Below are 11460 nucleotides of genomic sequence, written 5' to 3'. Positions count from 1 at the left end.
TACCAGGAAAGGCTCTCCTATAAAAGTGTGTTTTAAGAAGGGACTCTAAGGAAGTCACAGACTCTGCCAACCTCAGGCAGATCGTTCCAGAGGCTCTGGGCCCTGACTGTAAATGCTCTGGCCCAGCGTTCAGACGGGCCTCTGGAATAGACAAAAGACCTCTGCCAGAGGATCTCAAAGTATGAACCTTACTTATATAATCAACAAAATCTTACAATCTAAAAGAATCCTGACAGCTGGTGGCACATTGTTGTTCTAGAGTTACACTGCATCAGAAGGCTACACATAATGTTAGCCTACTTGTTGTGCTAGTATTACACTGCATCAGGGGTACGTTCGTCGTAGAGTTGAAGCTAAGTTAATCAATTGGCCTTTTAGCCCGTTAAGATTAGTGAGCTGATTGAGAACAGCAAATATCGGTTCGTTAACGGCTGACCCGCATCCTAATCATGTGGTTAATTTCAACCAGGCTAAAGTTATCATGGCATTTGCGCGTGCACGTCCTACTTCAAAAGGCAGGAAAGGTCGATCACCAAAACCATGATTTTCTAACGGTATAATTGTTCTAAACTCAAAGAAAAGGGCTCTTTTTTTCTCCGCTGGCGAGTAGGAGATGAACATGAACGCTTATGAAGAATACAAGACCATAATCATGGCAAAATTCAACACCACCATCGCTGTGAGAGCAAGGTGTGTTGGGGTGTTTATAGGGTGATATCTATGTATGAATCCCTGACGGCAAGTGTCAGCTGGTTCAGAGGTTTCGTCTACCGGTTTGAATCTGCATGGTTGCTAGTTTTACATTTCCTTGGAAGTCGCTTTGAATAAAAGCGTCTGTTAAATGACTAAATGTATTAATAACAAATGCAATAAATTGAAGCAGCGAAAATAAATTGGCTGTATTTCTCTCTATTCTTATCATGAGTCCACCGTAATCATTTTCTTCAATAATGATATGCTATGCTGTACTAATAACACATATAATTATGAGTGCTTTGTTCTCTGCATCACCGACACTACAAAAATGTACCACTCGCAAAAAAGCGCAAGACAGTCAATGTTCGACTGTGGTGTTTGCAATAAATGACTCGAGAAGGTCTTGTAAATTAATGATTCCTTGTCGGCTGAATCGGTAGCGCTCATACAAGAATAATGGATCTTGGCGATCGCAAAGAACTCTCTCCCTCCGCTAATCTAACTCTAATATCAGTCCTTGGTCAATGGGATCCCTCCTTTTTCCGGGGGTGTGGCAAGCTTATCCAGCTACACTTAAGTTAGCCTGCCCTGGAGCAGGTTAGTGCTAATCGATATGTAACTATGGTGATTTATCAAAAGTTGCTTCCACGAACCAAAAAGAGGGGCGTTTTTTATCTTAGCCTGAAAATTAGCTCGCTAAACCGTTTAGCGAGCTACGACGAATACCCCCCAGAAGGCTACACATAATGTTAGCCTACTTGTTGTGCTAGAGTTACACTGCATCAGAAGGCTACACATAATGTTAGCCTACTTGTTGTGCTAAAATTACACTGCATCAGAAGGCTACACATAATTATTAACATTAGCCCTGCACATGCCCAAATTATTTATTATTCTATTTAGTAAAACATTAATCTTTTATTTTTCTTGCCATTTATTTCATCTTGCTATTTTGTTAATATGTTTATATGTTTTATGTCCTATGCACCAACCACACCAAGTTCATTTCCTGTATGTGTAAATATAATTGGCCAAATAAAATAATTCTGATTCTGAATATGTTAACCTACTTGTTGTGCTAGAATTACACTGCATCAAAAGGCTACACATAATGTTAGCCTACTTATTGTGCTAGAGTTACACTGCATCAAAAGGCTACACATAATGTTAGCCTACTTGTTGTGTTAGAGTTACACTGCATCAGAAGGCTACACATAATGTAAGCCTACTTGTTGTGTTAGAGTTACACTGCATAAGAAGGCTACACATAATGTAAGCCTACTTGTTGACATCTAGCCAGCATGGTGTTACATTGCTACCAGCTGCACACTCGTCTGAAGGCAAGTGTTCCTCCAGATCTGTTCAATAGTCCTGAATCTCCTGAGTGACAATTAGCCCCCTCATTTGGATCTTCACACGCTGGTTGCAGGGCAGTAGGGGGTTATTTTCCTCACCACACTTCCCACTGGGTTTAGTGCATCTCAACCTTCATGGACAAAAACATGAGACACAGAAACACATTAGATCTCATCACAACCCCACACTCGCTAACAGCTTTAAGGATAAAACACACAAACATCACACTCACCTACAGCTTTAAGGATAAAACACACAAACATCACACTCACCTACAGCTTTAAGGATAAAACACACAAACATCCCAACTCTACACAAACATCACACTCACCTACAACTTTAAGGGTAAAACACACAGAAACATCACAACTCTACACAAACATCACACTCACCTACAGCTTTAGGGATAAAACACACACAAACATCACAATTCTACACAAACCTCACACACTCCTACAGCTTTAAGGATAAAACACACACAAACATCACAACTCTACACAAACATCACAACTCTACACAAACCTCACACTCGCCTACAGCTCTCCATCAGGAGCACTTCACTCCATATTCACTAAGTCTGTCTGATAAAACATCAAAGATGTCTTTAAGGCATTAAAAGACATCAATGTTCCATTCAATCACTTACATTTCTCTGGCAGTGTGTGTGTGTGTGCAGGGAGGGTAATATGCTTTCTAATCAACAATTAGACAGTGGCCAACAGATAGACAGATCAAGAGTCAGACAGACAGGTCAATCAGTAGAAGTACACACCCAGTGAGGATCACAGTGCAATCTGGACGCTTATAGGACTCCTGCAGAAGGCTGATCCCCTCCTCCAATAAGAGACCATCCCAATACAAGCTCAATGAAGCTCGTAACCTACAATAAAAATATACTTCTTTGGTCTGTCAAAGATCTTGCAACACACAAACTCTCTTTCTCACTCACAATATCTGTTTGGTTCACTGTTTCAAAGCAGTGGTGCCTAAGTAAATGATTTCAAACATAATAATACATGTCTTTAGGTACAATATCTGTTTTTTTATTTTTTATTAAATATTTCCCTCTCTCTCTCTTACACACACACCCACACACACACAGTCCTTTACAATGTGTCCATATACACTACCCCTCCATGCAAAGAAACTACATACAGAAACAGAAGATGATGTATCCCTTACTCTACTTCCTCCAGAGTGGGGCACATGTGGATGAGGTTGAGGATCCAGTGGGCCCAGCTCTCAGTCAGGAAGCTCACCTTCAACTCCACCTTCTCCAGACCAGGCAGAGTCTGGAGTCTCCAGTCAGTGAAGGACTCAAGAACAATCGTACAGTCATCTGGAGACCTATGTGGACAAACACACAAACACACAAAAAACATGACTGAATAATACCAGACACTCATGTGTGTCAAATGTGTTTTTGGAATATTTGATCTTACTTTGCTCTTAAACCTGTGACATCGCAAAACACGTGGATGAAGTCGGTAAAGCTGCCGCTGGATTGTGACAGGGTAAGTGAAGCAGGTGATCTTGTGGTAGAAAATGGTGAATTCACATCCAGCCTGAAACACAGGCACACGAGGGCTTAGTTTTGTATTTTACAGATAACAATGCTCACTCTTCAGGTGCAACATGTAACGTTTATATACAACACCATTAACACAGATAGTGAAGCTTCTCATCAAGGGAGGTTTCACCTGAGTACACTGGAGTCTTTGTTCACAGAGAGGGAGGATGGTGGCCTTGAATTATCCTTAAGCCTGCCAATCAGAGCACAGTGTCAATGTGGACTAACAAATCAGAAAACAAACACAGAGTTAATTGGTTCTCGCCTATCAGAGTGCACACCCAAAAGATAGGAATATACTGTGGCGTTTCTCGCCGAGACGAATAACAGGACTAATTAGTCACTGTGTTCAACAATGAATGGCTCTTTATTCAGCACATGCAGGAGCATCCCTTTAGTGTAATCAGAAAGTGAAGGTGCGTACATGCGCATCGGGGCTATATAGTGAACGGAATAATATCACGCATGACAACACATGACATACACCATTCAGTTCACACACACACACACATATACATATCAGTTCAGCACATTGCATTTAATCAATCAATCAACCTTGACTGCTATGATAATCAGTTAATTTGAGCAATCTTGCTCTTCTTACTCCAGGTGACGGCACGTCTCTGCGTTCTGAATGAAGTCCAAGCACAGGGCTGCGGTGGGGACAGTGATGGTCGTCAAAGACAGACGGACTTTACCCACAGACTTTTGCTTGGAGAGAGCACTGAGGACTTCCTTCACACTCTCAGGTGAGAGGCTGCTCTCTACCACACTGTGAATGAGAACATACAGACCAATGTCAATCTCTCTCTTCTAGTCTCTTTATAATGCACTCACACATTATACATGTGTATTCATGTTCTCTTTACTTTAATTAACCCTGACCCGTTTGTTATTAAGATCAACTATGTCTAAGGAAGACAGGATGGCAGATTTGTTAACGTTACTCCCCAAAACTGCAAAGCTAAACTGGGTAGAAACTGGATTCAATCCTGGACGGCACAAACAGAAGGGAAGACAACAAGCATATAACACAAGGAACACACTATATTTGCTCTACCTAATGTAGAGTTGAAAACATAGAAGTTGTACAAGTTCTATATGATCAAAAAACACAAATGTAAAATGATTACCTCAGTTTAGTCAGGTTCTTTCCCTCCCCTAGAGCTGAGATCAGGACACCAACATCAGCATCTGACAGGCTCTCCACAGTTAACCTTTCAACAACATGAAGACAGCCATCAGACCATTCAACCACAACAGATCAGCTCTCTCACAAACAGACCGCAGCACGGCAGTGCAACACTGATGGCCAGATGTTTCCACATGAGTAGATTACTCACATCCAAATCCACTGGCTGGTGTGACATTTTGTACTGAATATGTTTAAAATAGGTAGCAGACTCACTGAAATTGTGGTACTGCATGCTGTCATAAACTGACAGGAGCAAGGGTGGGGTTCCTACTAACACCTGCCCACAACCTGACAAAACCACAGAGGACCTTTGATATTGTGTATTTGTGTGTGGTTTACTTAGGAGACATACAGTTTGTATAAGCATTTATGGTGAATGTTAAAACAATACTCAATACTAAGTTGCATAAAAGGTCTATCTGGCACTTGATTCTGATGACAGAATTTACTTTTTGTTCCCTTCAATCACCTCTTGTATTGTAGCCACCAGGGGCGGACTGGCCATCGGGAATACCAGGGGAATCCCCGGTGGGCCGGAGGGGTTGGGGTGGTCCAAAATACCGGCCCTCTTCCATCACCAACCGGCCCTCCCTTTCATTTCGCCGGCACTGACTATATTCTAGGCTTCACAGAACACGCATAATTTACTCTAATATCTATAATCGTCAAAAATCACTGACTGACATTTATACTACTGCTCGCGATCTGTATTCACACTCATGGTGCCTATTTTTTGAAAATTTTCTGAAGTGTCTTCTGAAATGTGTTCTTACACCAACGTAAGAAAAGATCTCCGCCTGACTCATGAACACCTGGAAATGGGTTCTTACATAGCCGAAGTGTTCTCAGATGTGCGGATTGAGGGTGAGGATTCTTAAATTGAACGTACGTTCTCGTGCGCCTACTAAGTCGTTTTTGACAGTGAGAGCATGTCATTGGCAGCTAAACGTAAATGGAGAAAAAGAAAAGATGTCAGGAGGAAGGTGCATCAAAATATTAAAAAATCTCTGATTTATTTGGGAAACCACCGACTGGTGACAGTGATACGAAAGTAAGTTGTGGCGTTGACTTGGCCAATGTTAGCTTGCTTTTCAAAGATGAGGTAACGTTCCCTACAAGCTAGCCTAGCTAACGTTAGGTAGATAAATGTCCAAAATTGAGACCGTTATGATCTGGTAAAATCAGCAAGCTGGCGCTGTTGTCATCATCGAGATTATCTCATTTAACATGTTAGCCGTAGTCACTTGTTAACAATCGATGAGCAAGCTATCCATGGTGGTAGTTGTAAAGAGGGCAATCTTATAATTTCTAATAACTTATGTCAAATAAGTTGACCAGCTAGCTTGTTATGCTAAAATCACCGTGTTACACACGACACTAACATTATAAACAATGTTAATATGTTATCTAGATTCGATAGTGAGGTAATAATAACACATGAGTATACTGATATTGTTTTTTATTACCATGTGACTATAATGCACCCGGGCCAGCAGAGTTAGTTTAGGTTCTGTTACTTAACTTATTGTTTTGTTATGCACTTTCAACACCCCTACACACACACACAATCACACACCCAGCATGCAACACTACTGATACGACTGATGTTCACAGCCCATCGTATGTTCTATTCTGTTCATTTCTACAATATAGTTCATACTAATTCTACCCTCTGATTCCAGTTTCTTTATTGTGTGGACATTCATTCCTTAAGGCTCTGTAGTTATATGTATAACCATCTGATACTAGCCCAGAGTTAAGCATATTCATCTAGCAAACTATACCTACCTTGGAGTGTTACAATAGCCAGTATCATTTTATTCCATGTGTCCATCCAGGCAAATTGGTGGATCCAAATGTTATAAAACAAAAACATATATGATGTAATTTCTTTGTAATCATCCAAAATAATGGTAAGTGTAGGGGTATTTTTCCAAGAAGGCCACTGACCGGTCGATATGTGCGATGCATTGATTGGGCAGCGCGCCTTGGTGCTATATAAATAAAGTTTATTATTATTATTATGATTATTATTGTATTGAGTGGGCCGGTCTGACAGTATCTCCCGGGCCACTTTTCCCCCCCAGTCCGCCCCTAATAGCCACTCACAATAAAAGCTATATTTGTGGTGAAATGATTGCAAGGTGTTTTAGTGCTATGTGAAAATATCCAGCTATTTGTAGAATATTAAAATAATCTTGGTCATCTGATATCACCATATCTTATGCAATCTGAAGACACATTACTCTCTTCAGAATTACACTCACCCCAGCTCCTCACACCTGCTCAGTGCAGGCTGCAGCATCCTCAGCTTCTCTGCTGTTATGTTGCAGTAATAGAGCTTCAGGCCTCTGATGATTGGGCAACACTGCAGGCAGTACAGCAGCACCCAGCAGTCTGTCCTCGTCAGGGGAATGCGGTCAAACTTCATCTCACCCCAGACTCCCATGGCTTCCCTTACAAACTCCTCCTCATGGAGCTCATAGAGACAATGAAGTAGATGCAGCATACCCTCTTGATGCATTCTGTGATTTTCCAAAACGCTTAGAAGCCACTTCTTCAGATAAGCTTTAATGGATGGCCTGGACTGCTTTTTCAGGTGTGGGTCAATTTTTCCATTTGAAAGCCCAAAAAGGAATTGAATAACAGGTTTAAAACGTTCAACGTTTTTAAACAACTCTCGTAGTTTTTCAAGTGCCTCTTCCTCATTCTCCATCATCAGGTACTGGAGAGCAGTGAAGAACTCCTGGAAGCTCAGATGCATGAAACTGTACATTCTTTCCTGTTTTGTTTTCTTCCCTAGCAAGAAATTGCAGAGGAAAGGATTGTATTTGGTTGCTTGTGATGGATCAGGGAAAGCCTCAGACAAACTCTTCTCATCAAACAGGACCTGATGTTCCTGTAACCTTCTCTCTGCCAGCTGGCCCAGGCTCCTCAGCAGTGTTTCAGGCTGACTCAAACCCTGGCAGTGATGCTTCAGCAGAATGGACACAAAGTGCACAAAAATAGAGGTGGTTGTTTCTAGTTCCTTAGTGATGTCCATGCCTTCTTCTTCTTGCTCCCTGAAAACTGTGCAGGTGATCCAGCAGATGACGGGGATGAAGCAGGCAGTGTACAAAGTCTCGTTGGTCCTCACACAGTCAAATGCTTTCTTTGCTACCAGCTCTTCTTTGAAAAACCTCTCGAAGTACTCCTTCACCCCCTCCTCAGTGAAGCCTAGGATATCAGCGAAACGCTGAGAATCACTGAGCAGCTTGCTCAGTTTGTCTGAAGCAGTGGGTCTGGTGGTGACCAGCAGGCAGCACTTAGGCAGGAGACGCCCCTTCAGCAGAGCGCTCAGAGTGGCCTCAACAGGAGCTTCTCTGAAAGGGTCTTTAGGTGGCACTGTGCTAGTTTTCTCAAATGAGAACTTGAGCTCATCAAAGCCATCAATGAGGAAGAGCACTTTCATTTTTGAGTCCTTCAGCACCTCTGCTGTCTCACTGGTGAAGTCTGGACAGTCGCTCAGGAGATCCACCAGACTGTGTGCCTCTGAGATTCCATTAAGGTCTGTGCATTTAAGGTGAAGAACAAGGTGGAACAGGTCTTTGAATACTTTTCCTGAGGCCCAGTCGTACATGATCTTCTGAGCAGTGAAAGATTTGCCATGTCCATAGTGGCCCTGGAGGATGACTGCCTTTGGAACATCTCGACCTTTATCGGGTTTGAACAACTGGTCAACAGGGATTCTGCTGTACGCTTCACAGGCCCTGGTTTTTAAGACCTGCTGGTGATGTTTTCCTCTAAAACAGATCTCCTCCTCTCTTTCTCTCTGCTTTCTGTTTCTCTCAACTATCAGCAGCTCAGTGTAGCGGTCATCCAGCAGCACATTCTCACCAGGTCCAGAGTTATACTCCTTCACTTTTTTATATGTGGAGCAGATGGATGTCTTGTATTTATTTATTTTGGAGGTATGATCTACAAAAGAACAATTTTACACACAACATTGACTATTATTTTAAATTATGTTTCCGTTTTAATTTAATATTAGGGATGCACGATAATATCGGCACGACATCGGTATCTGCAGATAAAAGCTTAAAAACTTAATTATCGCTATCTGCAGATATGAACATTTCTGCCGATGTACCTGGCCGATAAAGTGACGTTCAAATTATGCGCACGCGAAGCAAATGTTTTGGTTACTATGAGCGCCAACAACGTAATTCAACACGTCGGCTGTGTGGCAGTCCTTCACAGTATCAGAGGATGTTGACATGTTATTTGTCAGGAAACTTTTCAGGAGATGGAAGAGGAGACGACAGCTTGGCCGTAACGTAGGTTGCATGCATAGATGCAGACCACCCGCGTGCAACACTTTGCAACATTACCTGTCGCGCGCTAATAGAAGTTAATAAGTTGCTAGTTAGCTAGACAACACTAGCTAGTTAGCTTGCATGCTACGTGACACCAGCGAAGTTGATGATCTCATTTGACGGGATGTGAAACGTTATGTCACGAGCCCACGCTATCTGTACATGGCTTACTTTTGCATTGATGGAATTTATATAGCTAACTTGGCAATAACCTTACATAGATTAGTCTAGAAATCCTAGAAGGGATGTTATTAAACTGTAAGTCAGTTAACCAAGGTTAGCTTGTCAAGTTAGCCAAGTTGCATTTCCAGAGTGTAGTTGTTCAAGTTGGTACTGTTCAAGTATGAAAATTGTGACGTGAAAATATAAATAAATCTGCCATATTTGAAATCATTTCAATAGTTTCATGAGTGAATGTCTATTTCTAAAATGATACAAATCAAGTTTTTAATGTCCCGTATCTACAGCAATACCCTATCATAATAACAGATTCATTCTAGTACAGGAGAGACTTTTCAATAATTAAAAAGCAGAGGTGTATATATCGGTATCGGCATCGGCAATCGGCCAAAATGAGATTGTAAATATCGGCATATCGGAAATCGGCTAAAATTCAATATCGTGCATCCCTATTTAATATAATGATGAAATAGTAATTTAATAAAATCTGAATTTACCAGGGTCCTGTGTTGGTGTTGCCAGAGCAGAAACACCAAGACCTTCAGGGAATAAAGAAGATGAATTTGGATGAAGAGGATGAGGTGGACATCCACTGGAACATTTTTTACAAAAATACATTTCTGGGCTGGACCAGAGACACTACTGGGTTGGAGAGGATGTTCTCTCGTACTCCTACTCATGGTTTGCATGCTGCTTACTGTCTAGAACAGTGTGTGTGTGTGTGTCTGTGTGTGTGTGTGTGTGTGTGAGTGTGTGTGTATGTGTGTGTGTGTGTGAGTGAGTGAGTGAGTGTGTGTGTGCATCAGCACTGCAGATGAAACATGTCTTCTACATTAACACTCAAACCACAGTTTAATCCAATGTGTTTTTCTTACCATGATAATGATGATGAATGTTTGAGTTGATGATGTTTCCCTGAACTGTATTGCTGGTCACAGATGGAATTGAGACATGGCTTCCACCCTGAGCTACAATTTTCCCATCCTGAGCTTCAGGAGAGAAGCCACTTGCAGCCTCTTCCGGGTCCTCTCCTGTCAAGGCTTCAAACAGAAAGCAGACCTAACAAACAGCAGCACTAGAGACAGTCACATCCCTTACTAAAACCCCTCTATGAGCTACTCTCCATAAGATACAGTCAGGTAGTGAAACACGACCCATTCGGTTTTTATCCAATCTTCTCATTAGTAGATACAGGAGCATTGTTTTAGTCTTTGGAATGCCTCATAAACCATTCAGGGTGTCTTAAAGTATAGGGGAAGAGGTCGGGGTATGAACTGAATGAAATTAAAGTAGGCCTAATGGATCAGCCTTAGGGCAAACTGCTTGAAATCGTTCAGAAATAGGCTCTTAATTACATGATTACTCATGGTTATGTTTCACAAAGCTGGATAAACAACATTCAGCTATGTTAATGACTTACAACACAAGACAAATTCATTTAAAAGTGTAATGACACAACATTAATTTTACCACTGTCCAGTGCTGTGCCAGTGTGGCCTATCCACTACTTTTACAATCACAGTCGGATAACGGGTCTGTGTTATGGGTCTAAGATCCCTGCCTGCTTGCCATTATGTGTCATTTGTCCTTCAGTCCTTTATAAATGGTGTGGGAAATGCCAACAGTAGCCATGATTTCGCTCCTCACTACAGTATTGTCAAGCTGAAAATCAAGGTAAGGGTGGGTACCTACCCCTCTTTAAGGATGACTCCATGAGTAAAACTGTTGTTGAACTAGGTCGCCATTAAGTCAAACCCTCGGGAGTTAGAACATCTACGACACACATTAATAAATGGCAAAAAATGTAACAAACATTAATAATATATTTCGATTCGAACAATTTGTTGCTGACAGACATAAGTCTCATATACAGATTACTATTCATTTCTTACATATCCTACATTTTACTTTCACTTCACTGTCGTGGAGACACACCTGAAGGCTATTCCGCGTTCTTCTCAGACATGACATTAACAGGCCACTAACCGAAGGCATGTCTTGACAAACTGCCTAATCAACAAGACCGAATAGGCTTACGAAGGCCTAACGTAATATATCGTCAGCTGTTCGAACATTTAAGCATCGCACGTTTTAAAAACTTTCCATTG

The 11460-nt window shown here is 41.5% G+C and overlaps 1 protein-coding gene across 1 annotated transcript; it reads right to left on the bottom strand.

Annotated features, from left to right (window-relative positions):
• Nucleotides 1-2058: 2058 nt before the first annotated feature.
• On the bottom strand, nt 2059-10032 carry LOC105899394 (NACHT, LRR and PYD domains-containing protein 1 homolog). The gene is made up of 7 exons (XM_031580475.2): nt 10023-10032; nt 7085-8774; nt 4756-4839; nt 4227-4394; nt 3495-3617; nt 3235-3399; nt 2059-2182 (listed from the first exon to the last, which is right to left on the bottom strand). Exons 1-7 carry the CDS (start codon nt 10030-10032, stop codon nt 2059-2061), a joined length of 2364 nt encoding a protein of 787 aa, XP_031436335.2.
• Nucleotides 10033-11460: the final 1428 nt, after the last annotated feature.

This window comes from Clupea harengus, chromosome 14, assembly GCF_900700415.2.
Source record: "Clupea harengus chromosome 14, Ch_v2.0.2, whole genome shotgun sequence".
Classification (NCBI taxonomy): Eukaryota; Metazoa; Chordata; class Actinopteri; order Clupeiformes; family Clupeidae; genus Clupea; species Clupea harengus.
This window is presented reverse-complemented; position numbering and strand designations above follow the sequence as displayed.

Excerpts from the sequence above, each read along its gene's own strand:
- LOC105899394 (XM_031580475.2), bottom strand. Across the intron at positions 3,618-4,226 it reads GAGACGTGCCGTCACCTGGA|GCTGGATGTGAATTCACCAT; the intron begins GTAAGAAGAGCA and ends CCTGTGTTTCAG. Across the intron at positions 3,400-3,494 it reads GTCACAGGTTTAAGAGCAAA|GTCTCCAGATGACTGTACGA; the intron begins GTAAGATCAAAT and ends TTGTCCACATAG.